Source organism: Sphaeramia orbicularis, chromosome 1 (genome assembly GCF_902148855.1).
Source record: "Sphaeramia orbicularis chromosome 1, fSphaOr1.1, whole genome shotgun sequence".
NCBI classification, from domain to species: domain Eukaryota; kingdom Metazoa; phylum Chordata; class Actinopteri; order Kurtiformes; family Apogonidae; genus Sphaeramia; species Sphaeramia orbicularis.
Genome location: NC_043957.1, coordinates 53910425 through 53930818, shown reverse-complemented (window position 1 = coordinate 53930818; position 20394 = coordinate 53910425). Strand labels below are relative to the sequence as shown.

The 20394-nt window shown below is 38.9% G+C and overlaps 1 protein-coding gene across 2 annotated transcripts in view; it reads right to left on the bottom strand.

Moving 5' to 3' along the window:
* Nucleotides 1-5693: 5693 nt before the first annotated feature.
* The window catches only part of rnf38 (ring finger protein 38), a 30968-nt gene continuing 16267 nt past the window's right edge, over nt 5694-20394 (bottom strand). For both annotated transcript variants that reach the window (XM_030145313.1, XM_030145322.1), the window contains exons 4-13: nt 15895-16094; nt 15450-15804; nt 13359-13523; nt 12287-12457; nt 10248-10427; nt 10051-10154; nt 9572-9656; nt 8894-9015; nt 8675-8774; nt 5694-6781 (exon numbers count right to left, since the gene is read on the bottom strand). In XM_030145313.1, coding sequence (XP_030001173.1) covers nt 6719-6781; nt 8675-8774; nt 8894-9015; nt 9572-9656; nt 10051-10154; nt 10248-10427; nt 12287-12457; nt 13359-13523; nt 15450-15804; nt 15895-16094 — 1545 coding nt within the window. In that variant the 3' untranslated portion in view covers nt 5694-6718. The remainder of the gene's footprint in view (nt 6782-8674; nt 8775-8893; nt 9016-9571; nt 9657-10050; nt 10155-10247; nt 10428-12286; nt 12458-13358; nt 13524-15449; nt 15805-15894; nt 16095-20394) is intronic.

Genomic DNA, 20394 nt, shown 5'->3' with positions numbered 1-20394 from the left:
GACAAACTGTGAAGCTGAAGCTGAAGCACTGTGGTTCTGTTTATCTGTCAAATGTTCATTGTGGTCAGTTTCAGATGCTGCAGCTCTTTCATAATTCATAGTTTGAGTTCTTGTTTGTCCAGTTTTAATCGTCAGCCTTGTAAATCCAAGCTGGACTGACTGTACATATCCTGACCAAGGAAAATAAATTTCTCACTTTGTGCAGTAATCTACACCTGGCTTTTCTGCCTCTGTCCATAATAATATATATTATATAGACTAAATGTGGACTAAAATTAACATTTATTTGAAACATAGTACAGAAAACCATTACATGATCAAAAACAAATTAATTTTAGTAAAAAACAAAAAATCTCCATTTTTAATGTCTGGGGTCGCCAGATATTTGTGATGTTAAAATGGGGTCATGAGACAAAAAAGGTTGGGAACCACTGAACTGGACAGGTACATAGAGTAAAACACCATGAACACCACCAGATGGCAGTAGTGACTTGATGTCATCTGTCACATAATTTTCACTTTACATAAGTTTACATAGAGGTGCAGTCTGTTGGGATGAACGTGTACGCACATTTGAACAAACTTTACAATAACACTCTTTAAAATCCAGACAGCAAACCATGTTAAAGAAGAAGTAAGACCTGTTGTTTCATCAGTTTGTGGTAATGATACCATAGAGCACAGGTGTCAAACATGGGGCCCGGGGGCCAAATCCGGCCCGCCAAAGGGTCCAGTCTGGCCCTTGGGATGACTTTGTGAAATGCAAAAATTACACAAAGATATTAACAATCCTTTTAGTTCAGGTTCTACATTCAGACCAATTCAATCTCAAGTGGGCAGGATTCAGTAAAATACTATCATAATAACATAGAAATGACAACTCCAAATTTTTGTCTTTGTAAATGTAAATATTTCTATGTATTTACACTAAAACAAAGTATAATTTCATAAAAAATGTGAATAACCTGAAATGTCTTAAGAGAAGTAAGTACAATTCTAACAATATTCTGCCTGTCACTCAATGTTTTGTGTGTTTGTAGATCCACTGTGATCTGGAAGTTATAATGAACATGTGTAAATGATAAACTGAGGCAGAATATTGTTAAAATTACACTTATTTTTTCAGTTTGTTCATGTTATTCACAGCTATTGAAAGGATAGTTTGTAGATGTAAACCTTTTCAAAACGTAAATGTACTTTTTTTGCTCTAAAACAGAGAAAAGTTTGGAGTTGACATTATTTATATATTATTATGTTATTATTTTACTGGTTCGGCCCACTGCGGATCAAATTTAGCTGAATGTGGCCCCTGGACTAAAATGAGTTTGACAGCCCTGCCATAGAGGGTTACCATCAGTTTGAAAAAGTTATTTATTTTTGGATGTTTCATTGATATTATGTAAAAGTGTCCACCAGGAGGCGCTGTTCCTTCTAGTATTTGATGCATAATGAGACAGATTGTGTTTCTTTTCAGGTTAATGTTGTGTTTGTCATGTATTAACAGTTGGTTTCTAATGTATACAGTTAATGATAGTGACCTTCAGATAATTCACATCAATCTAAACAACAAAAAAAACATGGAAAATGTCTGGTCTGTTATATATGCACATCTTAACTTCTTGTTTGCAAAACATCCTATTCGCTGATGGAAAAAAAAAAAGGGAGGGAGGGAAAAGAAATACTTAAATAAACATTTTGGAAATGCAATGTTTGATTTTGCTGCACATTTTCTAAATTTTGAATTCATAAATTACTTAACATTGAGTCATGACCAACCCAGACCCACAGGAAAAAAAGAACAGCTCTTGGAACAACTCTTTATTTTCCTGAAGGTTTCTAGAAAACTGTGGTTACACAAAACTTTAACCCTTTCATGTATACTGGTCACTACAGTGGACAGCTTTTCCACAGCTGTTCTCTTGTATATTCATGGATTTTGTTTTGTTTTTTTGTACATATCTTTATTAAAGTTTTAACACATTACACATCTTTTCTGACATGAACTGGTAACACTGTGTAGATCTCCCCTGAGCGTAATAGTTATAGTTTTCACACAATTTCTCAGTAAATACATGTTTCTTTGCATCAAAAATTAAATGTGTGGTGTCCAGCTGTTGTGGACATTTTTGCAACTTCATGAAAAATAGGTTCATAAGATTTTTTTTTAATGTATTTTTTAAATTTTATTTTTTATTTATTTTTCATAAGAAAATGTTTAATCACATTGTTTTTCTCATGCCTAAAGAGGAATGAAATCACTCAGGAAAAAATCTTAATTAAGGTTCTCATAATTTGTGCATGAAAGGGTTAATAAATCTGCACAAGGTTATTTTTGTGAGTTTTGGATTCACTTAGAGACTGTTTAATCCTGCTTTGTTTCTGACCCTTTTACAAAACATCACATGAATTGTAATTACATAAATAATCCTTTGAAGATGAAGATTATTGTCTTATCAACGGAGTTTTCAGAGAAACCATTTTTTGTTCACTCATCTCATAACACAGCGCACAAAGTCTCACTGTCATCAAACATCATGCACTGGGTTTAGAGTGAAGACACCAGAGCTACACTGCCACCAAGAGGCCTATCCTGAAAATACACCACTTTGTGAACTTCAACCTGACCAAAGAATAATTCAGTTATTATTAAATGAGTGGAGAACACACCGTTTTAAAAGAGGAAGTTATACATTTATTATTGACCAGCTTTTGAAATCCAAAAGACAGGGTAAGGGATTAAAAAAATCATTGCACTACTTAATAATAAAGTATTACTAGTAATAACTCTCATACAAAATGTACAAATGTTTGTTAAAATTTCATTATCATCATAACAGGCCTTCAAATGATTTTGGTTACAGATATAATACATAATGAAACTACTATGACATGTTAATGATAGAGTTTCGTGTATTTTTTAAAGGAAAATCTTGAAACAACCCATCAACTTGCACAGAAAAGATTAGCCAAAAAAAAAAAAAAAAAACTGTTAATAAGCACTAAATTATACTGGTTGTGCCATATTGTGAAAAGACATAAATAGTGGGACTGAGGTAATTGCTAGTGTACCAAGCAACAGAAAACTGCCCAACATAAAACCATTCTAAAACACAAATTGGATGCATACGGTCATAAAGTATGGAAAAAACATACGGTCCCCCCATTACTATGAATATTACATGACTTTAAACACTGACAATACTGAAGAAAAGGTTTAGAAATCTTCCTTTACTCTGTTTACACTTCCTTTCAAAAACAAAAAAAAGAGGTTTTAACAATATTGTGGTGACATGTAGACACAAATGGTACCTATGAAGAGACAAAAAAAATGCATGATTTTTTTTTTTTTTTTTTTTTTTTAAAGAAGGCATTTCAGATGTAAGACACAGCAGGTGTCTGGCTGAACTTTTATAATACACTATTGTTTATAGAATCTCTCATAAGGCCTATGTTAGGTTGTCCTGACACAAAATACCAATTGTGACAAACAGTGATAAGTTACAAAGCCTGTCTTGTGCATGAGGTGAACATTGTGACACACTGACATAGGCCTTACAGTGTTGGAGTGTCATTAAGACCAGAACAAAACATGTACAGGTGTAATGGGAGCCTATGAGAAGTCTGAAATACTGGTGTAATGTAGGTACTAGAAGTAGTCAAGCAGAAAACACACGTTTATGTCGCAAATACCGTCAAAAATATCCACCGCCAGCAAAACAGTGAGCAGCCATACAGCGGGTGATGACACTAAAGGACCTGCTAAACCCAGGTACGTTTGGAGTTGTTTATGTGTTTCAATGCCACACATGGAGAGGAAGTGGAAAACTAGTCAGTGGTTTGCTCAGAGTGACGACAGAGTATGAAGGTCATAAATCTACATATTAAAGTGCTGAAGTGTCAAATTCACCAACAGGGAAAAGATACTGTAGTAGATTTAGCCATGACGACATGAGTTAATTCACACTCCTTCCCTGTGAACTACAGAGAAAACATTGCATCTATATCTGCAGACGCTAAGAGAACGGAGAAAGGCTGCTTGGGTAATCAGACGGAAATAGAAAATGTTTCAAAGGCCTTATTTCAACACAGCTAAGTTTCAGTGACATTTTAATGAATGGTATTACGTCCATTTTTTAAGCTCTGTAAAAAGACTGTAGTCACATATTATATTGTCTTTAGGGAGAGCTTAGTGGATAAGTAATGAACATGAGAAACAGTGAAGAATAATTGTCTAAATGTCAGCATTGATTGATCTGAGACAAGTACAGCTGGATAGATGTGGAGTGAAGGAGTCAAAGTGGCTTAGAAATAAAAGAGACTTGGCACAAGAGCATTATCAATTCCCCTGGAGATGTACCGGTCCTCAGGATTTCATTACAACCTCTGGCAAAAGCATTTAAAATGTAAATTCAGCCTAGAAAAGTTCTGAAATCACCTTAAACCTCCAGTCAGTCTTTGGGCACTTTCACACCTGCCTCATTTGGTCTGGATCTATGAAACTTCAGCCCAATAGCTGGTTTCTGGTCAGAGCAAAAGAGGTGGTCTGAGTCCAGATCAAACTGAGCCGTGGTTTTGTTCATTTACAGCGTCAGAACACTGTTGGGATGGTTCAGACCATTACACCAACTATAGGGACAGACACAAGGTTACTATAGGCAACCGAAGAAGACGGGGAAGTAACAGAATTTCAGACACACGTACGTCTATAAACCAATCACTTACTGTGTTTCCATAAACTGTCTGGCCAATCTGAAGTTTTGAAAGTCAAAAAAACAAAATACAAACTGTCATCCGAAGGTGACAATGTGTGTTAGATGTGAGTAATAAACCGAGCATAAAAATAGTATCCTGTTACTGTTTTCCATCTAAAACAGCTGAGATGGTTTTCTCATGAATGAGACTAATGAGAATAATTTGGTCTCCTCATTATTATTTCATACTACTTGTGTCTTGGCCACTACCAGCCAAATTTTAGTGCTTTATGGAAATATCCAGGATTTTATTTGCGGTCAGCTGATTAGTAACATGACTTAAATATTCACTACGTCAAAACCTTTTCATAAAAACAGTCCATATCCCAATATGTCCATCTACTTAGTTTTTTTGGAAAATATTAAAGCCACTTAGTGAGCATTGAATTTTTTTAATGTAGAACTTTCTTCCAAAAAATAAAAAAAAATAAAAAAAATTTCAAAAAACACAATATGGAAACACAATGAGGCTTTGAAAAGTTCATGGAAAAAGAACACAGCTTTGACACGGTTTAAATCGCCTCGCCCTTAGTTTTATACAGAGGGACTTAAAGGCTGGTGTCAACGCTTGCAGAAGTGTACTGACCTACAGTTGTGGAAAAAATTATTAGACCACCCTTGTTTTCTTCAATTTCTTCTTCATTTTAATGCCTGGTAGAACTAAAGGTCCATTTGTTTGGACAAATATAATGAGAACAACAAAAATAGCTCATACGAGTTTAATTTCGGAGCTGATATCTATCCATTTTCCATGTTTTCTTGATAATCAAAATCATTTCAGTTCTTACATCAACAGCTTTGGCCCTGTACTGACAAAAACAGTGCTTTTAGGCATAACCATTGTTTTTGATGACTTTTGATGGTCTAATATTTTTTTCCGCGACTGTAGATGGAGCATATGTTGTAAAATAAACATCAGAAATTAAAACGTTTTTTCCCCACTGTCCTTTTTTCCACAAACTTTTTGAGGCCCCTCATACACCTAATGCCAGGTTTAAAGAGACACAGAAAATGCAGCGGATGACAGAAGGATATAGGGATGTCACTGAATGATGAGTCTGCTCCCAAAATTATATGTGAGAGCAAACATGAACCTTGGTCCAGACCCTCAGGTGTGAAAACGCCCTCAGTCAATCTGAAGTAAGAAAAGGGGGAGGAGGAAGTGGGAAGCCAATGCACATGCCCCACACGAGCTGTCCACATAAATACCACAGGAGGAGGAGCAACCACACACACACACACACACACTTGTATACAGACACCACATAATGAAAATAAAGTATGATTTTCACCGTTTCAAAGTAGTTCACTCTTTGACAGTGTACAGTATCTTAGTTTTCACTGAGGAATGCTTGAAGAGACATAGAAATGAAAACAGATTCCATTTAACTGCCGTCAAAATCAGACTATAAAAAAACAAAAAAACAAAAAAACAAAAAAAAAAAACAGTCTCTGCAAACCAGGATGTACAAACTTAACTAAGATTAGAACCAGATTAATACCAATGAAATGATCATTATCTTTGGACTCCCAGTTCTCCCTTGGGTTCTGTTAGTACATTTATACAGTTCGTTCTTCAAAGCAGTCTTATTTTAAGGTCGAAGACTGAACCGCTATAAATGTCCAACTGCACATGATGCTATGGATGTGTTTCAAAGGCCATTTGTATATAATGTAACATGAGTACAAAGCAGAGAATAACAGGGTAATAAGTTTGAAGGCCTAAAAAGTCAAGTGACAAAGTCAGTAGAAGGTTTCCACACCTTTAATTGCTGCTCTGGGGTGAAAAGGACTATTCAGTGTCTGGGTGAGGGGGTAGAGTGAAGGATTGAGAAGCACTGGTCCCAGTAATGTGGCAGAAAGGTCCGAGCAGAGGCTTATGATACAACGCCAGTTCGCTGATGGGTTAGGGTATCCAAAAAGAGTCAGGGACTGAGTATGTTTTGGTTGCTGGTATGAGTCTGAGGTCACTCGGAATCCCGCTGCACCTCAGATGCGTCTGCTCGACAAATAGGACAGGTCCGGTTAGCCTGGAAACGAGAGAAGGACAAGAGCTTAGGTTTAGGTACACTACAGTGTTTTCATTTTCACACATTTCTTTGACAATTTTCCTTAAGTTTGTGGAAGCTCACAGACACATTTGGACAGAAGAACATTTTACATATTTATACTCAGCAAAAAAATATATTACTTTGCTTTATTTTGGACTGTTTTTATGATGCGTGCGCAAAAACTTGCAGAGGGACCAACTACAACCATTATTTAATTAGTTTTCACTAACATTAATTTGACTTGGGTGCTGCATTTAAGTGTGATAATGGTTATAATAATAATAATAGATTAGATTTCTATACCGTTTTTCATGGCACCCAAAGCACCTTTACATTATTGATCCATTATTCATTTGCTCTCACATTCATACTCTGGTGGTGGTAAACTACATCTGTAGCCACAGCTGGGGCAGGCTGATGCCAAACAGCCCCTCTGACCTCCACTGAACATTCATACGCATTCACACAAGGTGGGTGAAGTGTCTTAACCGAGGACACAACAGCACATGACTAGGACAGAGCGGGATTCGACCCCCCAACCCTTCAGTTATTGGACGACCTGCTCTACCTCCTGAGCCATGGCCACCATGATGGTAGGGAAAATCCTGTTTGTAATATGAACAATAATACATTATTAATACATTTATTATGCAAACCTAAAATTCACACTTAGGTCAGAAGGTTAAGGCCCAAACACAACTGAATGGCAATAGTTGAGGTAATATTTAAGTAATATGCCACATCATTACTAAAGTAATAACCAGGCAATTATATGGTTTTCATGGTAGATACATCTGGGCAATATCAAACTGAAATTAATCTAACAGGGACAAAAACAAGGGGTTCTGATGGGAAGATAGCAACAAGGCAAAATGTTCTATCAGCACAATATGTGGATTAAAAGGGAGTAATAAATTGAGAAAAACAAGGTTCATGTGTTCACAATAGTATTGGTTAGTTAACCATTGACGTACTGGTTAACAGTACATTACAATGCTTACATTAATTCCCCCTTAAGTTTTAAACATTCCCTTTTCTTTCATGGTAATCCTAATGCTGTGATGTCTTATATGCAAACACTTAAGGAGGTTTCTGAATAATAACCATCAGTCAGGGCTGTTTCTATTTAAATCAAGAGTATAGTAAGTAAGTAAGAGAGTAAATTTTATTTATATAGCACTTTTCACAGATAAAATCACTGAGTGCTTTACAGTTTAGAATAATATGTTACTAAAAGTTTAGAATAGAATTTTAAAAATGTCATACATACACCACGATTAAAAACAAAACAGATGTACAGAGAAACAGACAATAACACAAGCCCAAAAAAAACACCAACCCGGGCTAAACGCCTGCTTATTAAGATAAGTTTTGAGCTCCTTCTTAAAGGAGTCAATGGACTGGATGCGCCGTAGAGTTAGAGGTAGTACATCCACAGGTGTGGAGCACTGGCTTGGAAAGAGCGCTCTCCTCTGGTTCTGAATTGGGTGCAGGGTACCATCAAGAGTCTCTGGTTTGATGACCTTAATGAGCGCAAGGGTCTCAGGAGGAGCTCTACTATGTACTGAGGGGCTTGATTGTGAAGGGCTCGAAAGGTAAGAACTAAAATCTTAAACTGTGTTCTAAAACTAACTGGCAACCAATGGAGGGAATATAAAACTGGGGTAATGTGATCCTTTTTCTTGGTTCCCATTAAAAGTCTTGCTGCTGCATTTTGCACAGACTGCAGGCGATTGACAGCTTTTTTTGTTGAAACACATAAAAAGAGCATTGATATAATCAATGCGGGAGGAAACAAAAGCATGTATGTTCATCTCCATTTCAGTTTTTGAAACCTCGTAGACCTCATAGATAATAGAATCCTTGACTCACCTTAAGCCACTTATCTACACACTTGGCATGGAACTCGTGATTACAGGGCAGGACCCTCAGGAGCTGGCGAGACTCAAAGTCACACATACAGACCACACACCTGAAAGACCAAACATGTTTGGAGTTGTCATTATTTTACAAAGACACTTAGAAAAATCATGGGCACTCACAAGATGCATTCCACGACACCTAGGTCCTTAAAGGCAGGGCGTTACTCACAGTGTTTGCTCAGACTGATGGTTGTTGGGGTTGAACCTGTACGATGGAAGCTGTTCTATATCGGCCTTAGTTAGACCACGAGGCTTAGCTTCTCCTAGACGCTCAGCAAGGTTCAGCAAGGCCTGGTGGTGTCATACAAAGAAAACTGTCAGCAAAATGTCACACTGCTGAAGGCAGATAAAATGGATTATGCAGATATTATTGACAAATACTTATAGAGAAACTGACAGGGACTTTTTTGCCTAAATGTGTATGTTCTGCAAAGTATTATAGTATAATACTTCATTTCATTTCATTTATTAAGATCCCCATTGGCAACTGAAACATCAGCTGCTATTCTTCCTGGGGTCTCCTCTACCTTACATTACAATTTTAATTATTTACATTAATTTTACACCATTCACACCCACACACACACACAAACAGAACATATACAACAGCCCAATGCAATAAAAATAAATAATCAGACAGAATAAGTGCTATACATTTATACTCATTCATCAAACAATAGCTGTCTGATACAAATCATAAGACATCTTTCAATATTATCGATACTCTTTCCATTTAATGTCCTTTGTGTAAACAAGAAAAGTTTTAATTTCTTTTGAAAACATTTTCTATTATATTAATATTATTGACAAGTAAATGTTGTTGTAGGTGAGTCTGAGTTTGTCTTACCTCATAGTTCTCCACCTCTCCATCATCCACATCAAGCTCTAAACTGATGGTGGGGGCTACATTTGGGGGAACAGGAAGCATGGACCTGCAACAAGGGGGTGATGGCAGGAAACATAGACTTAGTGGATTGAAATAACAATATAATACAAGTAATTTTTGACTTTGTATGTAGCTCCTTGCAATAAACAGAGAAAAGATTACAAAGTAGAAAAAAAAACAAACAAACAAACAAAACCCCAAGTATTACAGGTCAAAGTACAGCACTAGAAGTAATAAACACAGGTACTTCAAATCAAAATGAAGTTAAATGCACTAAATGTCTGTTGCAGGATTGTGTTAAAGTAGTGCTACAACAGTGATGGGGTGCATGGAATACTTGAGGACAGATGTGAGTGTTAATGTGAGACATGCAATTGCAGAACCATGGCAAGTTCATAATTACCTTGACAGGTAAAAATAGCAAGGTTAAAAACACTTACAAGAAATAAGGCAGGAAACTGGGGTGGTAGGGTGATGGTGGCACAGCCTGCTGAGGTCGGTAACGCCGGCCTGTGATTCGCCGTGGCATAAAGTGGGGGTAGGGCTGTGAAAGACAGAGCAGTGAAATAAAAATCAATTCATTCTCATTAACGACATTTTATAACCAACAAATACGTCATTTAATTAACATGTGTACCACTGTAAAAAGCTCCTGTGACAATGGGTCGTGGTGCGAGAGGAACTGGAGCGGCGTGGATGGCGGCAGGGTGGAGGGGGGCTGGTGGTGGTGGTGGTGATGGTGGGCGTAGCTGAAGCCTCCACCCACTGACAGCTGCTCTCCCAGAAGCTCTACCTCATTTTCGATCCTTTGTAAAGGCTGAGGAGAAGCAGGCTGCAGGTTACGGATCAGTACAAATGCATCAACGACAGTCGGCCAGAAACCTTTCGTGACATCCAGGAATGCTGCGTTTCATTTTGCATGTAATGCTGTACGTTGAAAATAGTAAATAGAAACTCTATGATAAAACAAGCTGTACAGGGGTTCTATACATTTACAAACAACACTTCTTAACTTTTCACAGAACGATATAATTTCCATCTATATGCACTAAAACTGGACAGGTCACTTAATGATTGTATGAAAACTGAAAAACAACCTTCACAGCCTCTAATTGTTAGTTATTTTCATATGCGCATCAAATACTCAGAAAAGTTATGGAACTATAAACGTACTTTCAAGGTTCTTATAATTGTACAGATCCAAGATTAACCCTTAGGGGTCTGAGCCTATTTTGGCCATTTTTGAGTACTTTTGATTTTGCCTTTATATACTACATAAAGAAATGTTTATTATACCCATGTTTGGTATCTTTTTGTTCAGCACAACTTCATCTGTATCATATGTCTATTATTTTTTCACTTTAACCTAGTATATCAACACAAAAGGCCAAAAACCACAAAAAATATAAAATCCAATTTGAAAAATTTATATTATTTATTGTATAAATAACACAAAGATGCTTAACGAACCTTTTCAAAGACTTTAAAAGTGAAAATTGGTTCCAAATATTAGATATATAAAATCAAAACTGTAATAAATTAAAACTATACTCAAATATTTGACATAATAGCATATCTTTACATAGGGGTTTTCTCCGGTTTTCTGACCCCCACCCACAGTCCTCCTGGTTTCTGCATTCAGTTCAGGTGGGGGTCATCCTCACCCTTACCTGCTATGCTAATGCAGTCTGAGGATTAGAATCCGCAGATTTGGCCAGTGTTTTCCGTTTTGAAAAAGGACAAAAAATTATGAAGATATGGTCAGAAATATAACGTTTCCTTTATATTATTATAAAAATGCTATATGGCTTGCTTCAGGTTTAAAACATCATACCTCCGGTTGTGTTTGCTCTATCAACATCAAATAAAAAGTGGGAGAATGTTTCACGTCCTCACTTTCAAATGTAATTGTCCCCAGAAGTCTACATGACCGACTTCTGATGCTACAACATGTTGAAAATGTCATGTGATTCAGTCACGGAGTCATGACTGTGGACCCCTAAGGGTTAAAATAAGAGCAGACTATGTCCTTTTTAGTGAATCTTCAGTATCCTTATCTAAATGCAACAGGCTTGTTCTTGTGTTTTGTGAAATTTTAATATACTAGTGCGTTGATGTGTGGGGAACCACGGGTTCTAGATGTGGTAGCTAGGTAACCCACTTCAATAGTGATTCTATGATTCTGGGTATAGCAACATGATTGTAAGGCTATTGCATTCCAAAATTATTAATATCTCCTAAAATACTGGTCCTATCAACTTACCATTTTCGTTAGTCTCTTCCTTGACCAAAAACACATGAGTATACCAAACTGCAGAAGTCAGCTCTTTCCAGATTTTGTGTGATGCTCAAGACACACACAGAAACAGGGTCCACTTCCCTTTTATATTTTAGATGAGCTTCGAAATGTGGATTAGCAGTCAGTGTTTAATCCGGTTTGATGAAGACATCTGTCAAATATTTGACAGATATTACAGATTTTGACCTCCAACTGATAGATTTCACCAAAAAGTGAGCAGATAGTGTCCCTAACATATACATCTCACGACTGTTCCATTTTTGCATGGCTGTGCGAACCCTAACTGTGAGTGCTGTAATGGACCAACTGCCATATGAAATGTGCAATGGCCAACAAAATAATGCAAGCTAATATAAATAAACAAAAAGTTCACCTACCGATCGTGGCTGTTGTGTCTGGAAAGGCAGGAACTGTCCAGGTGTAGGGAGGTGAGGTGGGTGGTGAGAAAGGTGAGGGGGAGGGGGAAGCAGGAACTGAGGGTCACTGGACAGCAGTGAGGGAAACGGGAGAGGCACTGGTAAATGCTGCATCGAACATGTCTGTAGCATCTGGGAAAGGGTAGAAGTAGAGAGAGAAAGGCATTTAAAGGGGTTATATTTTGCTAAACCCGTTTTTATTAGTCTTTGGTTCATTTATTTGTGTATTTGGACCCTAATAGTTCATAAAGTTTGAATTTGAACCCTCCAGGTGCTGCAAAGCTATCTTTATATTCATTGTGGCAAAAATCAAGTGGATTTCTACAACCTGTTTTAATTCCTGTTTAATTTGTTATGTTTTATAACTAGTTACGTCACGACATTTGCAAATATAAGGACAAGACTTCCAACAAACATTTTTCCGAGTACGACATAATTGTTTGTCAGAGGTAGCGGTTGTAGTCCATACTGAAAATATGTCCAAACTTCGAGCCAATTACATAAAATGTTCAGTTGCTGGTTGAATGGTACAAAGCAACACAGCCAACAACCTGGAAGGGATGGGGCGTGAAGTGGCTCATTTGCATTTAAAGGGCCAGCACTCAAAATGACCTTTCTGGTGTCATTACTCAGAAATCGGTTTGAAGATGGACCTGTGGAGTTGAATTAATGAAGAATTCAGACCCAAGCAGAGCATTTACAGTTTATGTAGACCACAGGGAAATGTTTTAAAATGCATAATTCCATTTAAAAAAGCAAAATATCACTCCTTTAAAGCCATATTTTCACACTATGATGAGTGTAATGCACCTGGCTTGCCACAAGATGGCAATCTAGACTGGGAAGACTAAGCAGCTTCTGTCAACGGGCACGTTTCCTGCACATCTCCGCTACTAATAACCCACATTTGTCTTGAGCTCTTTCGTTTTTCTTTTGTTAAGTCGTAGGAGAGACTGTGCGGTACAAAGTGTGCTTTTTTATCAACAAACCCACACACTCCTACAAAAATGCTACGCTGCAGTGTTCTTCTCACCGGGTGGTAGTGTTGTCCAGTGCTGAAGACCACGCTGCAGGCAGGGACCTGCTGTTGTGAGGAACAGGTAGGGGGAAGGTGCTGACCGCTACACAAAGGCGCTGCAAGACCATGAGGGGGGACCGGGGTCACTGTGTAGGAGACTGGTACGCTGCCCTGCTGAAGCTGAGCGACAAGAAACACCAGTTAATACATGGCCTAAACACACAAAAGGGCCAAATGCAGGAAACAATACATGACCAAATTATTTTATTGTTGTCTGTATCCAAGGCTGACAAACAGTGGACTCAATATATGGTATTTTGACACTTAAATGTCTGAAAGTGCATGCACTTAAGTGCATGTCTGAAATGATCTTTTTCACTTCATGGAAACTGAGTAACTGTTGAGTTGAACATCTTAAAAGAAATACATACCTAAATAAATAAAGACATATGAATCACACGAGGTAAAACTAAAAGTAAATAATCAACAAATGTGGGACTGGATATTAAACAACTAAAAATATATAATTATGAGCTATTTGTATAGTTGGTTTGTATTCATGGTTTATTCTTATTTTATTTGTGATAACGGATTTCTGAGAATCACCAGTGTTTTCTTATTTTTGCTCCTGCCTTAGGTGGGTGAAATTTTCACAGGGTGGAGAACATTACTACTATGATGAGAAAAAAAACATTTGGTGTTCACAGTCTGCAAATTGTTTGTACAGTGCACCAAAAAAGAAGTTTTACATTTGAGGAACATTTGAATATCATATACTGTACATGATCAAATTGACAATGTTATAAGTGTTAATAATGAATGGATTATTGGAAACATAAGCCATTCTGTTATTAAGCCTGTAAAAACTTTTAGATGATATTATGTATGTATATGTGTTGAAACTGATGCCACACATCAGATCTGGATGGTTCATCTGGTACATCTGAAGAGGACTTGTCTAAGACTTTCTTATAGAAAGACAAATGTAAGAGAATGATGCTGCATGATGTCCATTACAGGGTTCCTACAGGTTTCTACAAGTTAAATTTAAAACTTAAGACCTTTTTAAGACTACTTAGAACAGAATTTAATGCCCATTTCATGGCCGTACTGGCAAAAATTTGCGACTCCTAGAATTTAGGAGAATGTACTTATTTACTCCAACGCCTTGACTCTCACTGCTACGAGTCATTTCTCACCGGGGGCTGCAAAGTTAGCAACAATTAGTTCCTAATTTCAAAATAAATTGTCAGGTTGGAACGGGTGGAACTGAGTCCACTTATGGTACTTTCTTTGCAGCTTGGACATTTAATAGACACATTTAAACACAATACAGCAAACAAGTTTATGGCAACAAGACATACCATATCAAATTTAATACCGTTTAAAGATGTTTTTTGGGAATTAAATGTAGATTTGTCAGGGTTCCCAGTCTTTCCCTGAAATTATTTTCCAGGACTTTTCCAGGACATTTTCAGCTGCTACTGAGACAAACGATCACATCATACACTAATCCATACTCCTGTCTCCCTCATTCTTTGGAAGTGTTCTTTTCTACAGTTGTAATTTGTATTTACCCAGATTGTTTATATGTTTATTACTCAGACGTTTGATGGGCAGTCTGTGGCTATAATTTATCTATGAAAGATAATTATGACAATTGTACCATAGAATAGTGCAAACACACCCACAGATTACAGCGTATCACTTCATTAGCCTGACACACTGGAGTTATAATGTTCAACTGGACCATTCCCAACTCAGCTTTCTCTTTTCTCTTACTTTCTCTCCTGCACTTCCTCTAAAAATATTTGTATATTTTCAATAAATCATTGAATAAACTGTTTCCTTTGTTTCATTTCAGTTTAGGCACACAAGGTCACAAGGCAGGGGGAGGACAAATACTTTTCCTGAATAACTTAACTATTTCCAGGACATTTGACCTTTTTTCTAATTTTCCATATGTTTTCCATGACTGGAAAATTGGTCAATCGTTTTCCAGGTTTTCCAGGATGCATGGGAACCCTGTTTGTAAATTAAAGACTTTTTAAGACCCCATGGGAACCCTGCCATTGTCTCACATACTGAAAATATCTGCAGACACACCTGCTCATGCAAGTCCATGACCATGGCTCCTTGTTGCTGTTGTGTTGCATGATGCTGTTGCTGATGATGATGGTGGTGGTGGTGGGCAGCTGGATGTAGCAAACGTGGGGACAAGGTAGGAGGGTGAAAGGCTCTGGGCTCCTCCGAAGCTGCCCCACCACCACCGGCTGTGGGGGCCTGACCGTAGACACTGGGGGTATGTGTCGGATATATATGGTGGGTTGAGAGATGCGTGTTGTGGTGAAAGTTTTCATCCTGGAGGTCTGCCGGGCCTTGGGTGGTGGGGTGGTGATGATGGGGAGGCAAGTGACGAGTGGGTCTGGAGAGACGGCCACGCTGGCGTCTCGCTGGAGGGCTAGAGTAAGAGAAGGGTGACAGTTTGACATTCTGCCAAGTTATGAAAGTGACTTTTATGTTCAAAATGGGAATGAAGTGACTGCCTTACCTGCGTCTGTGCCGGGCAGGTGTGAGGCATCTCTCCTGGTAGTGTGCATGGGGGTGAGGCTGCCTGCGACTTGGGGGTCCTGACTCCCAGGGGCGGATGGGGGGAGATGGGGTAGATGGCGGTGGGGCGGATGAGGTTAGCTGTTCCAAGACAGACTGGCTGGACAGCCTCTGGCGCTTTGGGCTGGGGCTTTCCTCACTCTACAAGGGAGGGGTACAAAACGGAGGAGAAGGGAACAAGAGGGGAAAAGAGGGTGAGAGAGGGGATGGGTGCTGGGGTTACTGACCCGTAGAATTCATATCAAATAAATCAATTTCACCATGCTTTAAAATCCCTCTGGCCAACAATCCATACTACTCCATAGACAGTATGCTCCTTTGTGAGTCTTGGCATTTCCTGTAAGATCCAGAGTGTGTGTGAGCTTGTATGCATGTCAGTGTGTGAAAGAGAGCATATTGCACCACCAGCGCCCCGAGGGTTCAAAGTCACTTCCTCTTGGAGTGAGGAAATACAAACACTAGACAAGCACTCACAGGCCCATACACGAGTCATACATACACACCCTAATATGTTAGTCAAAGAGAACTCAGTGACACACACAACAAAACACGAACATTACTGTACATGTAGTCATCCAGGTTTATAATGGATGAGAAGCTATCGTATACACTTTTTCAGTGCTATCAAGTCAACGGTGAGTCACTTTGCTTACTGTCAGAGCAGTGACTCTCGTACTTGGCACTTGGTGAGGCATGAGCACACATGTGCTCATGCTCATGTGTCAGTTCTTACTCATTCTCTTATGCAGACCTCAACTGTGTGCTGAAGAAAGCATACGTTTCTAAAGAGGCACCCCATGCAGACAGGCACTTTCCTCATAGTTACGATCTAGACACTTTTTCTCCTCGACTTACTTGATCCCTGTTTCCACCTCCCCTCTTCGTGGGAGAGACACGTTGTTAAAGTGTGATAAAAATGACTCAGCGGCTGTGACTTTTAACACACGCAAACAGACACACATACACACAGCTCAGCAACCTTGAGAGCAGTGTGATAGCTAACAGGAAACAGCTGGAGAGCAGGCTGCAGAAACACACACACAGTTATGGAAACGCCTGCAGACATGCGCAAATTCACATTCACACATGGGCAGCTGCCACTGTTTGAGTTCTACAGCCTATAAAGAACAATACCTCCCAAAGCTTTTTAGAGACACATTCTGTTTTTGTTACAGTCCTGAACAAAATGTGTTTTACTGTTGGTTCTAAAACGTAACTATCACACAGGTTGTGACCTGGGCTTGACCAGCGTATGGGAAAAACAAACAAGCAATCTTGATCTCAGTCTTCAGTCTTGTTATCAGCTGACTACTTAGTTTATAAATAAGACACATATATGAACCAGAACGCGTAACATGAAATAGGGGTTTAAAAAGGATCTGGTGGAGCCCTAGAGTCCACCGCACCCTGAATGACAGAAAAATGTGGGTTGTGGTAATGGCTGTTGATGCTTGCCAGTATTTTAATAAAGCATGTAAATCACCGTGACTAAAAGTATGTGCGCAAAAATTGTGCATCATCAAAACACCCTCTCAAGTCATCTACAATGTTATAATTTTTCTTGCCTTATCAAATATTCCCAATACATGTTGTTCAGTGTGTGCATGTGTTTCAAGAATGCTCTCATTTCTATGGCAAATGGGTCGGAATGACCAATTTACCACCAGAGCCATTTTAAACAAGTTAAATTCAGTTAATTCTGTTTCACCTTAGCACAGTGTTCATGAATTCATCTGTACAAGTCACCACTTTTTTTTTTTAACCAATATGATCTTTTTATAAGGTTAGACAATTCTGACATTTAGGAATGAGTCAATTAATAGCTTTTAAAAAGTGAATGAGACATTTCTTTCAGTCCATCTTAACTGTCATGACTAAAAGACATATCTAACACAAAGACAGATAAAAGAGAGTTAAGGGGGTAAAAACAAGGGGAGTCATACCTAGCTTACATGATATTATGGGTGCTAAGAACTCAATACAACTTCCAAAGCAACGAAAGCATCTTTTCTGATCCAGCTCTCTATTGTCCACTCAATAAAGTCATGTGGAACAAAACTGTTCGAACTGTGCAGAATGTTGATATATACCATGTGACAATAGAAAGATATATAGTATACTTCACTCTATCATTTATGGGGTTGTGGAACAAATCACACTCGATGTTGTCCATGTTTGTTCATGCCTCCATGTAACACATGAGGTCAGAGAAGAGTGAGTGTGACACAGAATGAGATACAGTCGCAGAAAAAAATATTAGACCACCCTTGTTTTCTTCAATTTCTTCTTCATTTTAATGCCTGGTACAACTAAAGGTACATTTGTTTGGACAAATATGAGAACAACAAAAAAAGCTCATAAGAGTTTAATTTCAGAGCTGATATCTAGCCATTTTCCATGTTTTCTTGATAATAACCAAAATCAGTTCAGTTCTTACATCAATATCTATGGCATTGTACTGACAAAAACAGTGCTTTTAGGCATTCCATGTTTTCTTCTGACTGTTTTAGTCAGTTGACACACACAGGAGTTAGTGCTTGATCGCAGAACCATTGTTTTTGATGACTTTTTATGGTCTAATAATTTTTTCCGCAACTATAAATCTAGACAGGAAAAATACTTCCACCAGCCAAGACAAAACAGACAGAGTACCCTAAAACTACAGAGAGACTACAGTTAAGGGCTCAAATCCATAGCCATATTTTATTTCTATATTAATTTGTTTGCATCTACTGCTAAAATGGCTGTTCTATTTACCTTGTTATATAATTTATATATTCATATTCTATCATTACCATTTTTGATGAAAATCTGCACTAATAAAAATTATAAGTATAATGTAATCCTGTGTTCCCAATTTTCTTGAACTGACATGGAAATCATCAGCTCTCTGTGCTCATTTTTACATGGGATAGAGGACACCAGCAATCCACCCCCACCCCTCTGTGTGCAAAAACATCCCCCTCTCTTCTGCCCTGACACTCCACAACCTCTCTACCAGCCTAGCCTCAACCCAAAAACCCTAGGGACATCCACTGTGCCCATTTTCATATCCAAGCCAGTCTCTTCCATCCCAAGCCTGACATATTCCCTCCTCCACCCCTTACCATGCCCCCCCCCAACCACCCACCCATCCTCTTCAACAATCTCCTCCCATCCCCCCTTTTCTTCTATCAGATAAGCTGAAGCCCTCTACAGTCCCCTCTTCCTTTTGCTCCCTCCCCTTTTTTCTCTGCTGTCCAAGACTTGAGCCTGAAATCTGAGGGGACAAGACAAGAAGTTCTTAGATGGGACACACACACACACAAACACACACAGTCTGTCCTAACACATACAGAGTATCGCCCATTAGTATGAAAGTTTGATGGGCCTGTCTACCCGTGTTAGTGGGAGGGGAGTAGTGTCAGACCAGACAAAGGAGTGTGTGTGCGTGTGTGTGTGTGTGTCCTCAAGCCTTTAATGTGGCCTTATGTTCTAATAGAGTGCTTCTTGTGATACCAACGGTTGGTCCAAAAGGCTCTGCACTCAAACTAGTAAATACAGGAAAACAAATATGCTGACTTTAAAAAGCTTAACACACATGTAGATAAACAGATACACTCAGTGATTCCCAGCACGGCCCGGAAACATTGTGAACCGCTGTATGGCTGATATTACAGCACATTCTGCAGTGCTCACAATGTGGAGACCACACACACAAACACACACCCTCCCATTCCTTTTCACTCTGTCCACATTCAGTGGGTGCACACACACACGCATGCGCACGCACGCACGCACACACACACACACACACACACACACCAGGCTGGACAGATATCCTGAAGCATGAGAACAGACACACCCTACCACGTTCTGTTCCACTATGTCTACATTTGGGATATGTATGCATCCACTTGCACACACAGTCAGTGTGGTCAGCAGCTGTTGTGGCTTTGCAATCATCGCTGAGATCCAAAATAAAGGGAGGTCCACGCTCATTTGAGTCCACACTACCACACACCTAAGAATTAGAACTCAGCGAAGGTTTCTCCCCCTTTTCCAGCCCTGGAAACTGTGCATGAATGTGCACTCTGCAAACACAGCATATACGGTCATTTGCTTTTACAAATTCATTAATATTTGCAGACATGCTCCCACTCAAACACTTTTCCCTCCCCCCACTTTATTTTCTTTCCATCAACAAGATTTCAAAGCCCATTTTGTTTCCTGTGCCACTGTTCCTCCCTTCCTTTCCCTCCCTCCCTCACTCCTTCCCCTCCTTTCCCTTCTCTCAGTCCAACCAAGTCCCACAGCTGGAGGTGAAATCATTAGCAATACCCCCTCCCTGTTTTTGGCCTCGCCTTCCTCCCTCTCTTCCCCATCTCCCTCCAAGCTTTCTGCGACACCTTTCCCGGCATCCTTCCTCCCTTTTTCTCCTTCTTCACTGGTTTGCACTTCA